This window comes from Ruditapes philippinarum, unplaced genomic scaffold (assembly GCF_026571515.1).
Source record: "Ruditapes philippinarum isolate M1 unplaced genomic scaffold, ASM2657151v2 ctg157_1_1_1_1, whole genome shotgun sequence".
Lineage (NCBI taxonomy): Eukaryota > Metazoa > Mollusca > Bivalvia > Venerida > Veneridae > Ruditapes > Ruditapes philippinarum.
Genome location: NW_026854186.1, coordinates 41253 through 59260, shown reverse-complemented (window position 1 = coordinate 59260; position 18008 = coordinate 41253). Strand labels below are relative to the sequence as shown.

Below are 18008 nucleotides of genomic sequence, written 5' to 3'. Positions count from 1 at the left end.
ACTGGTATTCATTCAGGGTCAGTCTTATTACTGTTATATCTGTCTCTGAAGAGTTTTAATATACATGTTTTCAATGCACATGTTGACAGATTTGTAATATTAAATTAATTCATGCTGCTGCAAATCAATGTTCATTTATTGATATAATTATTGATATGATGTTTCATGTACATATTTACATTGACTAAATGTTGATTGTGATTGTAATATACATATTGTACATATGAATTTTATGATTAAATGACAATGATCATTCATATATTGAAGGCTTATATGTAACAACACAAGAAGTGCTTTTAAGAAATAAAACAAAATCTCCGAATATATCTCCACTACATTGTCTGTAGTATATCCAAGGCATTTGATGTGGGAATAGGTGTGAATATATATATAAAATTACAGATACTTAAAATGTGTCTATAAGACATAGCCCTGACACCTCACATTTTACAGTTTCCAGACAGTATGAATGGAGTACGGAAAGACAAAGGCAATATTACATACCACATAAAGGTGAATCGCCTGTCATATCGATCCAGTTTCCTGTTGGACATTCTAGTACTTTTCCGATGACAACAGTATCTACTTGTAAAACAGCACCAGATACAGTCTAAAATAAAACAATTGTCAAACTTCATGTATTTCAAGCAATACAAAAGTACCCTACTGGTTAGAACACCAGCAACATTCTGTATGGCCATGGTCATTCCATTATGCCACTGTGAAAGACGATGTATGCACTTAAATCTTTTGGGTTATTAGTTTATCTTTACCATAATAATGTGTTAAGTTTCCATGCCGGATAAGTAAACTATAATGTTTATACAACAGATTATTAAAAAAATCCAATTTTCTTTGGTACAGTACGCTCAGCGCGGCTTTTGCAAAACCCGCGTGTCCCAGCGGACGTGACTCATCGCGGACAAAAATTTGCTCAAATATTGTCCGCGTGACAGAAAATTTTCACCACTGCGGACATAAATCTACAGCCGTAAGGGTTTCCCCCGCGGAACACTGTGGTTAATTGCGGGGGAACGCAGTAGTCAATCTCCGTGGACCGCGGTGATATTCATTAAGATACATTAAGAAATCAAAAAGTTATTAAAAAACTAGAAATGTGTCAATGTGTGCCACCACACTCCACTGTTTTATCAATCTTATGACTATAGGCCAAATATTTTTTGGGCTACATGTGCCACAAGTTGAAAACTAAAATCTTTTACTAAGTAAAGGGCAAGAACTTTACAAATACTGAATATATCCACAAGAGATCCCCAAGGTGCATAAGTACACATGCTGATCAACATTCTTGTAAACTTTCAGGCCTACAGGTCAAATACCATTTGAGGTATGCATGAACATGTTGAAAATTGCAAATTTATACTAAGTCAAGGGCAATAACTCTAAAAAAAATGAAAAGAATGCACATGCAAAATCCCAAGTGCATAGCTTCACAGTGATATTGATGATTATTCCTGCAAAGTGGATTGATTCTAACTCAAGCACTCAAGGAACAAATAACACAACATAATGACTCAGTTTTTACTAAGTCAAGGGCAATAACTCTACAAATACTGGATAAATCCACAAGCGAAATCCAAGATGCCCAACTACATATGCTGACCAACATTCCTGTAAAGTTTCATGACTTTAGGTTAAATACATTTTGAGGTTACACACAACACAAATTGAAAATTGCAAATTTTCACTTAGTCAAGGGCAATTACTCTGACAAAACATATTTATTCACAAGCGAAACCCCAGATGCAAAACTTCACATGCTGATCAACATTCCTGTAAAGTTTTATGACGCAAGGGCAATAACTCTATAAATACTACAGAAATCTAAACGAAAAATACCTAGGTGCACAACTACACATACCAATCAACATTCCTGTCAAGTTTCATGACCCTAAGTCAAATACTTATTGAGTTACGTGCGGTAGAAGTTGAAAATTGAAATTTTTTTATTAAGTCAAGGGCAATAACACTAAAAATTCACACAAAAATACCCAGGTTCACAACTTCACATGCTGAGCAACATTCCTGTAAGGTTTTATGACTCTAAGTCAAATACTTTTTGAGTTAAATAGGACACAAGTTGAAAATTGTAAATTTTTACTAAGTCAAAGCAATTTTACTATTCTATATCTATTCTATTTCTATATCCCCTGCCGCCTTTTCGGCAGGGGATAATAACATAAATCACCTGTTACAGTGTAAAATAACATAACACACCTGTTACAGTATAAAATAACATAACACACCTGTTACAGTCTAAAATAACGTAAATCAAAATGTGTGTAATGTAAACACTAAAATTGGTAAGGTTTAAAAATGGAAGACAAAGCAGAAATTGTTGACATGTTAGGGTCATCCAAGTTCAGTGTCTTTCAGTGTTAAGCTCAATATTGCTTTTTTAAGTATTCCCGATAGAAAAATTAATATAAACATTATATTAAGTCTGACTAATAGGATCAAAATTAATCGAATCACAAAGCAATAATTGAGAATTAATTTGAAACCAGAGAAAGCTGAATCGTTGTGTCTCTAACTTAAAAGTGTTTTACCTTTATATCTATAAGTTGCTCATTACGGATGATAATTTTTAGTGCATCTTCAATATCCACTATACCACCTCCTGTTGCTTGTAAAGTTGTACTGTAATAATCAGAAGATAATTACAAAATAAAATTCTTCAAACTGCAATAAATTCATTCCAAAATACTAATTTTAAAACTTGAATAAAATAATCATACATAATTCAAATAAATTCATACTGAAATACTGTTTACGAAACTTGAATAAAATAATAATAAAAAAATTCAGATAAATTCATACTGAAGTACTACTTGGAAAACTTGAATAAAATAATTATAGAATATTCAGATAAGTTCAGAATGAAATGTACATAAGATGATCATACTGAAATGTACATGAATTTATACTAAAATATTCATACTTAATACTAAAATAATCATAATTTTACTGACAGACAGATGAGACCATACTGAAATACTATATACATTCATTATGAAATATCCATTACTTGAGACTAAAAAAAAATTAAGATTAAACTGAAATAAAAAAAGATTATAAATAGTTCACACTGAAATAATTTTCATACTAAAATAGACATAATGACAAAGAAATGTTTGTTTTGACACACATTGATACTTGGAACAACAAACTGATATAAAAATACAGTTACATTACAATATATACCGTTCAAAGAAATATGCTTTATTTGAAATGTTAGAAATTATGTCTAAAATACAAATACTGAAATAATCTCTAACATCGTTATTTGACTGTAAGAATATGTCAGCTAAACAGAGTGGTCAGACAACATATCTATAACTAGAAGATTTACATTACATGAATCTTATCTCATTTATATTTTGTTTTTCTATATTGATATTTCTTGAACTGGCAAAATATATAATCAAAAAGCCTTTCTTGCAAAATAGTTCAAAACGAAAAACAACAATCTATAATATAGAAATGGCATGTCAGTGTTAATGAAATTTTTCGCTATAATAAAACTTAAAATAAACATACCTAGTTAACACTAGAGAAAACTCCACAACAACGTTAAAAACATCATTTGTGTCACACTTATAGGTAATGTCCTTCAAATTAGTGCAAGTGTTGTCATCACAAATGTCAATCCATTTTGGTCTGATATCATCCGTAAAGCTATCTCTTACTCTATCATCAATGATGTCAAGAATACTTTCTCGAGTTTTAGAACATTCTGTCTCTAATTTATACTTCATAGAAGCTACCAGCTTATATTTCACAGCTGATGTGTCTACAACAAAAGTTAATTATTATGAAATATATATGGGTATTTAGAAAATTTGGCATTCTATATGCACGTTTGATAACAGTAGATGTTAAATCTATTGCTGATATATGAAAACACTATTGTTGCTATATTTCATTCAATCAGTCAACAAAATCATAATTCCTTTGTTTATAATACCTATCGTTTTTCTTTACATGGGCTTACACAATGAGGATTCAGATGCACATTAAAAAATAAACACAGCATTAGAAATAGACATATATTTAAACTCTATGATCTAGTATTATAAATCATAGTACAACACTTTCAGAAAAAGTGTCAGGACTGCAAGCGTACCAGGATTTGTACGGTCACCACTTTTATTCTACACTGATTTTTGCTGTGTTTTTTTTTACTTTAAAATCCCCTATCTAAAGTTCTAACTTTAAAGCAGAACAAGTCCATTTCACAAATATGTTATAGAAATTGTAATAATATGGTAACACATGAAATAACCTGTCATAAAAAATCAACATGGAATAACCTGTCATGTGAAATCAATCTGGAAAAATCTGTCATGTGAAACCAACATGGAATAACTTGTCATGTGAAATCAACATGGAATAACTTGTCATGTGAAATCAACATGGAATAACTTGTCATGTGAAATCAACATGGAATAACTTGTCATGTGAAATCAACATGGAATAACTTGTCATGTGAAATCAACATGGAGTAACTTGTCATGTGAAATCAACATGGAATAACTTGTCATGTGAAATCAAACATGGAATAACTTGTCATGTGAAATCAACATGGAATAACTTGTCATGTGAAATCAACATGGAATAACTTGTCATGTGAAATCAACATGGAATAACTTGTCATGTGAAATCAACATGGAGTAACTTGTCATGTGAAATCAACATGGAATAACTTGTCATGTGAAATCAACATGGAGTAACTTGTCATGTGAAATCAACATGGAGTAACTTGCCATGTGAAATCAAACATGGAATAACTTGTCATGTGAAATCAACATTGAGTAACTTGTCATGTGAAACCAACATGGAATAACTTGTCATGTAAAATCAAACATGGAGTAACTTGTCATGTGAAATCAACATGGAATAACTTGTCATGTGAAATCAACATGGAGTAACTTGTCATGTGAAATCAACATGGAATAACTTGTCATGTGAAATCAACATGGAGTAACTTGTCATGTGAAATCAACATGGAGTAACTTGTCATGTGAAATCAACATGGAGTAACTTGTCATGTGAAATCAAACATGGAATAAATTGTCATGTGAAATCAAACATGGAATAACTTGTCATGTAAAATCAACATGGAATAACTTGTCATGAGAAATCAACATGGAGTAACTTGTCATGTGAAAACAACATGGAATAACTTGTCATGTGAAATCAACATGGAGTAACTTGTCTTGTGAAATCAACATGGAGTAACTTGTCATGTGAAATCAACATGGAATAACTTGTCATGTGAAATCAACATGGAGTAACTTGTCTTGTGAAATCAACATAGAGTAACTTGTCATGTGAAATCAACATGGAATAACTTGTCATGTGAAACCAACATGGAGTAACTTGTCATGTGAAATCAAACATGGAATAACTTGTCATGTGAAATCAAACATGGAATAACTTGTCTTGTGAAATCCACATGGAGTAACTTGTCATGTGAAATCAACATGGAGTAACTTGTCTTGTGAAATCAACATGGAATAACTTGTCTTGTGAAATCAACATGGAGTAACTTGTCATGTGAAATCAACATGGAATAACTTGTCATGTGAAATCAACATGGAATAACTTGTCTTGTGAAATCAACATGGAGTAACTTGTCATGTGAAATCAACATGGAGTAACTTGTCATGTGAAATCAAACATGGAATAACTTGTCTTGTGAAATCAACATGGAATAACTTGTCTTGTGAAATCAATATGGAATAACTTGTCATGTGAAATCAACATGGAATAACTTGTCATGTGATGTGAAATCAACATGGAGTAACTTGTCATGTGAAATCAACATGGAGTAACTTGTCATGTGAAATCAACATGGAATAACTTGTCTTGTGAAATCCACATGGAGTAACTTGTCATGTGAAATCAACATGGAATAACTTGTCATGTGAAATCAACATGGAATAACTTGTCTTGTGAAATCAACATGGAATAACTTGTCTTGTGAAATCCACATGGAGTAACTTGTCATGTGAAATCAACATGGAATAACTTGTCTTGTGAAATCAAACATGGAATAACTTGTTGTGTGAAATCAACATGGAATAACTTGTCTTGTGAAATCCACATGGAGTAACTTGTCATGTGAAATCAACATGGAATAACTTGTCTTGTGAAATCAAACATGGAATAAATTGTCATGTGAAATCAACATGGAATAACTTGTCATGTGAAATCCACATGGAGTAACTTGTCATGTGAAATCAACATGGAATAACTTGTCTTGTGAAATCAACATGGAATAACTTGTCTTGTGAAATCCACATGGAGTAACTTGTCATGTGAAATCAACATGGAATAACTTGTCTTGTGAAATCAAACATGGAATAACTTGTCATGTGAAATCATGGAGTAACTTGTCATGTGAAATCAACATGGAGTAACTTGTCATGTGAAATCAACATGGAATAACTTGTCTTGTGAAATCAACATGGAGTAACTTGTCATGTGAAATCAACATGGAATAACTTGTCATGTGAAATCAACATGGAATAACTTGCCATGTGAAATCAAACATGGAATAACTTGTCTTGTGAAATCAACATGGAGTAACTTGTCATGTGAAATCAAACATGGAATAACTTGTCATGTGAAATCAACATGGAATAACTTGTCTTGTGAAATCAACATGGAGTAACTTGTCATGTGAAATCAACATGGAGTAACTTGTCATGTGAAATCAACATGGAATAACTTGTCATGTGAAATCAACATGGAATAACTTGTCTTGTGAAATCAACATGGAGTAACTTGTCTTGTGAAATCAACATGGAGTAACTTGTCATGTGAAATCAACATGGAATAACTTGTCTTGTGAAATCAACATGGAGTAACTTGTCTTGTGAAATCAACATGGAATAACTTGTCATGTGAAATCAACATGGAATAACTTGTCATGTGAAATCAACATGGAGTAACTTGCCATGTGAAATCAACATGCAATAACTTGTCATGTGAAATCATCAAGGAGTAACTTGCCATGTGAAATCAACATGGAGTATCTTGCCATGTGAAATCAATATGGAATAACTTGTCGTGTGAAATCAATATGGAATAACTTGTCATGTGAAATCAACATGGAATAAATTGTCTTGTGAAATCAACATGGAATAACTTGTCTTGTGAAATCAACATGGAGTAACTTGTCATGTGAAATCAACATGGAATAACTTGTCATGTGAAATCAACATGGAATAACTTGTCATGTGAAATCAACATGGAATAAATTGTCTTGTGAAATCAACATGGAATAACTTGTCTTGTGAAATCAACATGGAGTAACTTGTCATGTGAAATCAACATGGAATAACTTGTCATGTGAAATCAACATGGAATAACTTGTCATGTGAAATCAACATGGAATAACTTGTCATGTGAAATCAACATGGAATAAATTGTCTTGTGAAATCAACATGGAATAACTTGTCATGTGAAATCAACATGGAGTAACTTGTCATGTGAAATCAACATGGAATAACTTGTCTTGTGAAATCAACATGGAATAACTTGTAGTGTGAAATCAACATGGAATAACTTGTCTTGTGAAATCAATATGGAATAACTTGTCATGTGAAATCAACATGGAGTAACTTGTCATGTGAAATCAACATGGAGTAACTTGTCATGTGAAATCAACATGGAGTAACTTGTCATGTGAAATCAACATGGAATAACTTGTAGTGTGAAATCAACATGGAGTAACTTGTCATGTGAAATCAACATGGAATAACTTGTCTTGTGAAATCAACATGGAATAACTTGTCATGTGAAATCAACATGGAGTAACTTGTCATGTGAAATCAACATGGAGTAACTTGTCATGTGAAATCAACATGGAATAACTTGTCTTGTGAAATCAACATGGAGTAACTTGTCATGTGAAATCAACATGGAATAACTTGTCATGTGAAATCAAACATGGAATAAATTGTCATGTGAAATCAACATGGAATAACTTGTCATGTGAAATCAACATGGAATAACTTGTCATGTGAAATCAACATGGAATAACTTGTCTTGTGAAATCAAACATGGAATAAATTGTCATGTGAAATCAAACATGGAATAAATTGTCATGTGAAATCAACATGGAATAACTTGTCATGTGAAATCAACATGGAATAACTTGTCATGTGAAATCAACATGGAGTAACTTGTCATGTGAAATCAACATGGAATAACTTGTCATGTGAAATCAACATGGAATAACTTGTCATGTGAAATCAAACATGGAATAAATTGTCATGTGAAATCAACATGGAATAACTTGTCTTGTGAAATCAACATGGAGTAACTTGTCTTGTGAAATCAACATGGAGTAACTTGTCATGTGAAATCAACATGGAATAACTTGTCATGTGAAATCAACATGGAATAACTTGTCTTGTGAAATCAACATGGAGTAACTTGTCATGTGAAATCAACATGGAATAACTTGTCATGTGAAATCAACATGGAGTAACTTGTCATGTGAAATCAACATGGAATAACTTGTCATGTGAAATCAAACATGGAGTAACTTGTCATGTGAAATCAACATGGAATAACTTGTCATGTGAAATCAACATGGAGTAACTTGTCATGTGAAATCAACATGGAGTAACTTGTCATGTGAAATCAACATGGAATAACTTGTCATGTGAAATCAACATGGAATAACTTGTCATGTGAAATCAAACATGGAATAAATTGTCATGTGAAATCAACATGGAATAACTTGTCATGTGAAATCAACATGGAGTAACTTGTCATGTGAAATCAACATGGAATAACTTGTCATGTGAAATCAACATGGAATAACTTGTCATGTGAAATCAACATGGAATAACTTGTCATGTGAAATCAACATGGAGTAACTTGCCATGTGAAATCAACATGGAATAACTTGTCATGTGAAATCATCAAGGAGTAACTTGCCATGTGAAATCAACATGGAGTATCTTGCCATGTGAAATCAATATGGAATAACTTGTCGTGTGAAATCAACATGGAATATCTTGTTTGTTTGTTTGTTTCACTTTACACCTTTTTCCAACAGTATTTCAGTCATATAGGCAGAACCTGGAATAACTTGTCATGTGAAATCAACATAGAGTAACTTGCCATTTGAAATAAAAGTATTTAAAGTACTAATGTAAGGTAGTTTGTATTTTGCAAGATTTTTTCTTAATATCACAGAATAATGTCTTATAGTTCTCTCTCAAAGAACATTTTTAGGGGAACAAATGTCATTAGGAAAACATGCCCATGGGAAAACAGGTCCACAGAAAAACAGGTCTGCATGAAGTAAGGCTAAACAGTTTAGTCCACTCCTCACACTTACTCTGTCAATATTACTACACTAATATATTTATCAATGTGATTAATTTGCTGCTGTAACTTTACAAAAGCTTTGTGTGCATTAAATATAATAAATACAGCAATACTTTAACATAATGTTTCTTGCATAGATTTAGATATTTGTTCCAGGGAAAATTAAAATTTGTCACCATGGTTACGTACCTACACATGCTGGATAATATGTTTCAGCATATGGCATCCTGTAATCATAAACACCAAGTGTTCCACATGTAATATAGTATGGTACAGGGGCTGCTAGAACTTTGGAGTCATCTATACATTTAACATCGCAATAACCACCAATATCAGCAGAACACTGTCTATAGCTCACAGTATCACTAAATAACTCATTTACTGCTGGACATGCACTGTTGTCTGAAATAAATATCAATACACATTTTTTTTATTCATAACATAACTTTTCTTAGTTTATTATAAAAATCCAGTTTATCACTGATTTGCCTTTCGATCAATCACCGCAATCATTGAAAACATATTCTAACATGCTTCATGCTATTCCATTATCAAACAGATAAGTGCAATCAAGTACATTGTTACACAATATATGCATACCATAAAAAAAGAATTCTTACAGTCATCATATTACATCAGAAATTACATCAATAAACTAAATGATGTCAGGAAAAGTACTTCTACACTCAATGTAGTTCAACATACCCTAAGTTATTCTCTTTTTTTCATTAGCATGTTAGAATGAACTCAGATAATAATTTTTCTTGCATTATAGCATAGTAATACATGCTTTATCATTCTAACACTTTGATATTAATCACTAAAAACTATCGGTCTTTGTGATTATATTCCTGCATATTTGAGCACTACAACAATGCACTCAAAATAATATTTATTTCCTAAATAACAAAATTAATATGAACTATATGTAACATATGAGCAGGGTTCCATCCCTAATTTACTGATGAAATTTCACGAAGTACATTGTTTTAACTATTTTAATTCTTTAAACTATAAAGGATGTTTGGCTGCACCAAAATTGTTCTCATTCTTCATAAATGAATTAGCAGTCAAGATGAACAATGAAGATAGAATCAAAGGTAAACCGTTAATGCTAAATGAAATTTCAACACAGTTGCTAATGTTTGCTGATGATGTAGCTTTATTAGCCGAAACAGTTCAAGATTTACAATATCAACTCAGTATAATTACTTACATCGAATGATAAGTTTTCCTGAACATTGTCCATAATTTTCTGTATCTTTATCCTTGCCAATGATTATCAGAGGATAAGCTCCCCATGTAATTGCTACAATAGAAAATAAAATTCATAAATATTTTCAAAAGTAATATATGAAAAGTTTTAAAATAACTTTATCTATTTTGTTTTGAAAAAATTAATATTTTGATATTTTAGTTTGTCAAATATCCTGCAGCATCCAATCAATTTACTTTTCTTCAGTAAAATATTAAGGTCAACTTGAAGGTGTTGATTTGAACAAATCTTGAAGAATGTATTTCACTAAATTATTTCTGAACTAAACAGTTTTTTAAAAATTTAAAGAAAACTCCTAAAACATTTCAGAAAATATATTCTTGTATAACAAATGTTACACACCTGCTGCAGACATTTTCACCAAAAAAAATCTTACGTTTATCTTAAGTTTTTGACTAACAATACTCATAAGTCATTTCCACAAAGTCACTCATAAGTTAAAATTTTATCTGAAAAAAACATCCCTAGCAACATTCATTTGATATTGATGTGCATGCTCTATATTTGGTTCCAGTTTTAAAATCAAGTAGCAAAGAGCTTGTAATATGTCGTGAACACAATCAAGTTAATTACAATAAGAAGGAAAAAATGATTAAAACTGATTTTTATCTTGATTGAAAATAATCATATGGATCTAAGTGAAGCAAGGTCTGCTACATTATTGCTAAATAAATAAAAAGGTGCCACTAGTACATGCTGCCCACCAAATTGTACAAAATGTTAGTTTTCAAAAATTCATCAAGTGCTGACGTCACAAATTTTAATGTTGAAAAATAATTTTTACTTAATTTGTGTTATTTATAACAAAGTGTTTGCTTAATATATATTGTCCTTCTATTTTTTCTTTGTTTTCATTCTGCTTAGAAAGATGATATTTTCCTTGTAAGAGAAAAAAAAATACACTTATTAAGGAGGAACATTTCATTTTAATGAAAATGGCTACTGTTCCTTTTAAAGTTTGAATCCATGCCCTAAATGAAATCTTACATCTTTGAATAAATTTTTCCATAAGTTTTTTCTCCTTGGACTTCTGCTATTTAAAATTTTCTTAAATGATATATTTTATTTTATTAAGAAAGGTTCTGTTAATAAATATGCAGATGACGATACCCTCTTATCTAATCACAAATTAAATCTCTCGAGAGAACAATATAAGATGAAAGTGTTGTTATTGTTGCAGGAGTTATTTAAAGGTAACATACAATGAGGGATCCTAATAGCTTATCGAGAACACACATACATTTAATTGAATAAGCAATATTTGCTTATTTTCACAACAATCCTTTTTCAGGACTATTTACTTACTTGATTCAATTGTGTGCATGTATTCCAGGGTTGATCCGCTATTTTTTTTCACTTGCTCATAGACGTTAACTAAGTCAGATACTGTGCTCATTGACACTAGACGCTCAGTAGTAGCGTAATATATATCATCAACATCCTCACAATCCAAAGTTGGAACTTTTAAGTTTGGATTCTCTGATGACAAAGAAAACATGATTTATTAATAATTTATTTTATTAATCTCACAACTGGATTGTGTTGAGATGTTAATCATGGCATATTTTATATTTTGTAAATGTATACATATATGTGTGTTATTATTTTTATTACTTTTTTGTTTGTTTTTTATTTTGTTTTTTAAAGTCATAGTAAATGTATATAATTCCATTGTAAAGCGCCTTTGAACATTTTATTTTTTGAGAAGGGCGCTATAAAAATGTGGTAATTATTATTATTATTTACATTCTTCCAACAAGAAAATTGTTGTATCCTGTTTTGGCATAAAAGAGCAAGTTTAACATTTCAAGCCTGACTGACCAATGTTTGTAAGTATAGACATGATGTAATTCTGCAGTTAATTAACAATCAAAGTATATTTTCTACAATGCTTTGTACAAGTATGTTCTTCTTTGGAGATGATATTTAAAATAAAAAACTAAAACAGTTTGTTGCCTTATTGCTATAACTGAATAAGTCTTTCTAAATTTAATAGCAGTTAAATCATTTATTGCAATAAGGTAATGAAATAGGACTTACTTATAATATTGCTGTCCAGGTCTTTTTCACTCATTGATGTTGAAGGATAGAGGTTGTAATTTTGAAAACTCTGAACAGGAGGAATATCAGGCCTGTCCCCTCCAGTAGATGCCTTAGAAAACACACTAGTTTCAAAAAACTTATTGTAAACTTCAACATCTCTGTACTCAACAACATGGCCATATCCTAAATATATTTGTGCACTGAAAAAATTGAAGTAGGAATTTTCAAAAATTCTTGAAAACTTGAAACTTCTAGCAATCTAGAAATGAGACTTCTTAAAAAGGGAATTATTTTTTTTGACCTATAGAATTCAAATTACAAACCTAAGTAATATAAATAACTTACCTATATAAAATCATGCTTTTTTGTTTCTTTCTAAACTATCCAATATAATTTCAATTTCTCCCTAGATAATCTCAAATACCCCCCCCCCCCTAGAAAAATCTCAATTATAACTCTAGATAATCTCAATTACAACCCTAGATAATCTCACAAACAACCAAGTTATAGCCCTAGATAATCTCAATTAATCCCTAGATGATCTCAATTACAACCCTAGATAATCTCAATTACAACCCTAGATAATCTCAATTACAACCCTAGATAATCTCAATTGCAAATCTAGATAATCTCAATTACAATCCAAGATAATCTCAATTACAACCCTAGATAATCTCAATTACAAACCTATATAATCTTAATTGCAACTCTAGATAATCTCAATTACAATTCTAGATAATCTCAATAACAACCCTATATGATCTCAATAACAACCCTATATAATCTCAATTACAACCCAAGATAATCTCAATGCAACTCTAGATAATCTCAATAACAACTCTAGATAATCTCAATTACAACTCTAGATAATCTCAATTGCAACTCTAGATAATCTAAATTACAATCATCTCAATTACAATCCTAGATAATCTTAATTACAATCCTAGATAATCTCAATTACAACCCTAGATAATCTCAATAACAACCCTAGATGATCTCAATAACAACCCTAAATACTCTCAATTACAACCCTTGATAATCTCAATGCAACTCTAGATAATCTCAATTACAACTCTAGATAATCTTAATTACAACTCTAGATAATCTCAATTGCAACTCTAGATATCTCATTTACAATCATCTCAATTACAATCCTAGATAATCTCAATTACAATCCTAGATAATCTCGATTGCAACTCTAGATAACCTCAATTACAACTCTAGATAATCTCAATTACAACTCTAGATAATCTCAATTGCAACTCTAGATAATCTCAATTACAATCATCTCAATTACAATCCTAGATAATCTCAATTACAATCCTAGATAATCTCAATTGCAACTCTAGATAATCTCAATTACAACCCTAGATGATCTCAATTACAACCTTAGATAATCTCAATAACAATCCTAGATAATCTCAACCAACCCCTAGATAATCTGAAGTACAACCCTAGATGATCTCAATTACAACCCCAACTAATTGGGGTACATTCTTTTACAGTTATAGGCTGGAAAATAATGGCAAAATGTTGACAAATCTATTGTGACCGGTAGATAGTTCACTATGAAGCTATAATGGTATAACTTTGTAAGAGGGGATTAACATTGAAAAACCCACATTTGCTAAGTTCCGGATAATATCTATTTAATATGATCAAAATTTTTACCCAATTTAATGAAAATTAAACCCAAATTTGGTCCCAATGACAATTGAACATTATCCAAAACCATTTAAAGCTTAAAATAATCTGAATAATAAATGTAAATAATCTTAATAAATGAAATATGGAATGTCTTACTTGTAATCAAGTTGAAGGTTCCGGCCGGTGTCAACTGGTTCCTGGACATGTAGCGAATCTAATGATGCCGATAACATTCCGCTACTAGTCATTGAAATTCCAAGATGATGCCATTCTCCATCAAATAAAATATCTCCAAAAAGATCCTCCGTTACAAATGATATACCAACGGGTTCATCCAACCCGTATCTTACATAAATTCCAGCCACACTGACTGTTAGGCTAAAGTCATATATCAGATCTTCTGGTAGTGTCTTGTCCTCTGTCCTGTTATAACAAATGATACTGATGTTTTATCTCTACCTTTATATTTGCTGCTAATTCATATCTAACACTTTCAGTGAATGACATCTTAGAATGACAGTGTATGACACCAAAGTATGACAGTGAAAGACATAGAATGACAGTGTACAACATCATAGTATGACAGTGTATGACATCATAGAATGACAGTATACAACATCATAGAATGACAGTGTTTGACATCATAGTATGACAGTGTATGACATCATAGTATGACAGTCTATGACATCATAGTATGACAGTGTACAATATCGTAGTATGACTGTGTATGTCATCATAAAATGACAGTATACAACATCATAGAATGACAGTGTTTGACATCATAGTATGACAATGTACAAAATCATAGTATGAAAGTGTACAATATCGTAGTATGACAGTGTATGACATCTTAGTATGACAGTATACAACATCATAGAATGACAGTGTTTGACATCATAGTATGACAGTGTATGACATCATAGTATGACAGTGTATGACATCATAGTATGACAGTGTACAATATCGTAGTATGACTGTGTATGTCATCATAAAATGACAGTATACAACATCATAGAATGACAGTGTTTGACATCATAGTATGACAATGTACAAAATCATAGTATGAAAGTGTACAATATCATAGAATGACAGTGTATGACATCATAGAATGACAGTGTATGACATTGAAGTATGACAGTGTATGACAATGTAGAATGACAGTGTATGACATCAAAGAATGACAATATAAACCCAATAACATCCAGAACTATCTACCGCTCAGTCGTACTCCCAAAGGCCCTCTACGGTTGTGAGTTATGGAATGTTTACTCAGCATCAGACATTCGGACACTTGAATTGTCTCACCCCTTTTGTGTTAAGTTTATGCAAACATTTAAACGCCATACATCCACTGACTTTGCATTAAGTTCAATAAATATTGACAGTATTGAAGAAATTATAAACTACAGAAAGCTAAATTTCTTAGGCCAATTATGTCGTCTGCCTTGCCAATATTTGGCAAAACAAGTGTACATTACGCGACTGATAAAGTATTTGAACTTTGACAATCAGAGTCGTGGATTTATACCCGATGTATACAGACTATTGCAGAAATATAATCTTGAAAGTGTCCTTTACTCATATTTAGAAAGTGGCGTATTCCCTTCGAAATATGCATGGAAAGTTACTTTACGCTCAGCCATTACAAATACTGCAACCTACATGCGTGTTGACCGATTAATACTGTCAAGACGTGAGTTATGTGGAATAATCCAGTATTCATTGCCAGCGACACTGTGGTATGTATCAAGAAACAACCCTAAAACGGCGTATATGTGTTCTTTTTTAATGGAAACTATAGGTAGTTTCATGTCCCAGCCATATGTTGTAACATGTAGAAAATGCAACAGGCTTTGCGAAAATCAAATCGTACACTTGATATGCTTCTGTACGGTAAACAACAACAATATAATCAGATTGTGGGACTCAGTCATTGAGGAATGCGGAATGACAACATTTATAGACCTTCTTGCGTTGTCACCTGAGGAACAATGCTGGCAATGTTTCCGGCTAGCATCTGATAATGACAGTCTAACGTTCTGCAATTATAGAGTTGCGAAGTCTATTCATAATCTCTTAAAGGTCCGCACAAACTAGAAAAGATTGGTACCTGGAGGGTGAAATCTTATAGAGTTTCAGGTCTCTATAATGAACAAAAAGCCGGAATTAACTCGGTGTAATAAATACCTAATACAGGACTTGTAAAACTAACAAAATAGGAACCAACTCTAAATAGTGAATAGAATGACAGTGTATGACATTGTAGTATGACAGTGTATGACAATGTAGAATGACAGTGTATGACACCAAAGTATGACAGTGAAAGACATAGAATGACAGTGTATGACATCATAGTATTTCAGTGTATGACATCATAGCATGACAGTGTATGACATCATAGTATGACAATGTACAAAATCATAGTATGACAGTGTTTGATATCAAAGAATGATAGTGTATGACATTGTAGTATAACCGTGTATGACATTGTAGAATGACAGTGTATGACACCAAAGTATGACAGTGTACAACAGCATAATATGACAGTGTATGATGACATTGTTGTATGACAGTGTATGCCATCATAATATGACAGTGTATGGTATCATAGTATGACAGTGTTTGTTTGTTTCATTTTTACGCCTTTTCCCAACAGTATTTATGTCATATAGGCAGGTAGTTTCCTAACCATCATTCCTGGAAAGTTTAACCAGTCCTAGACTACCTTCCTCCGTGCTAAACTACCAAAGCATCTCCCGCAGCTCGAACCCATGCCAGAGAGGTAACTGGATTAGAAGTCATCGACTGTAACGCCTCGACCACGGAGGCAGTGTATGACAGTGTATGACATTGTAGTATGACAGTGTATGACATCGTAGAATGACAATGTATGATATCAAAGTATGACAGTGTATGACATCATAGTATGACAGTGTACAACATCATAGTATGACAGTGTACAACATCACAGTATGACAGTGTACAACATCATAGTATGACAGTGTACAACATCATAGTATGACAGTGTATGACATCATAGTATGACAGTTTATGAAACATTTACCTCCTTGTAAGTCATGTCATATTGATATAAAATTTTCAATCAAGATATGCAACATGATATACATGTATATTACATACATCATTTTATTAAGCTCATACTCAGGGTTCTGATAAAGACTGATGAGACCACAGCTAACTCACAATAAATATCTGTAATTTATGGCAACCATACACACAAAAAATTTTACACATGATTAGATTTTTTAGGTTATTTTTTGTACATATTTCATTCAACAGAAGTATGTCTGAAATCTTTTATAATGTGCATTCTGTAAATCAAATACTTTTTCCAGAAATTTGAAAGGTTTGGATATTGATAATTTCAAGATATTACACGTTTGTTTTCTTTTTAGTTTTGTTAAGAGGAAGGTTTTACACTTCACCAACACAGTAGAAGTAAATTGGTGACATTCCAGCTTTACTGGTGAAGGAAAATTAAGGTGTCCATTGGCACAAACAAATACCCCAGAAGAACCACTGACATTCTGTAAGGTAGCTGGATAGTTTCCTCACATCAAAGAATCTAAAGTATTTGGCACAAGCCCCCAGTGGTGAGGGACAGGTGATTTAAAATCGACATTTTTAGCCAATCAGACATGGACAC

The 18008-nt window shown here is 31.9% G+C and overlaps 1 protein-coding gene across 1 annotated transcript in view; it reads right to left on the bottom strand.

Annotated features, from left to right (window-relative positions):
* Positions 1-18008, bottom strand: part of LOC132739315 (uncharacterized) — a 75622-nt gene that overhangs the window by 48853 nt on the left and 8761 nt on the right. The window contains exons 7-14 of the mRNA XM_060727002.1: positions 14498-14764; positions 12692-12894; positions 11957-12130; positions 10592-10684; positions 9565-9777; positions 3562-3814; positions 2571-2661; positions 505-610 (exon numbers count right to left, since the gene is read on the bottom strand). Coding sequence (XP_060582985.1) covers positions 505-610; positions 2571-2661; positions 3562-3814; positions 9565-9777; positions 10592-10684; positions 11957-12130; positions 12692-12894; positions 14498-14764 — 1400 coding nt within the window. The remainder of the gene's footprint in view (positions 1-504; positions 611-2570; positions 2662-3561; positions 3815-9564; positions 9778-10591; positions 10685-11956; positions 12131-12691; positions 12895-14497; positions 14765-18008) is intronic.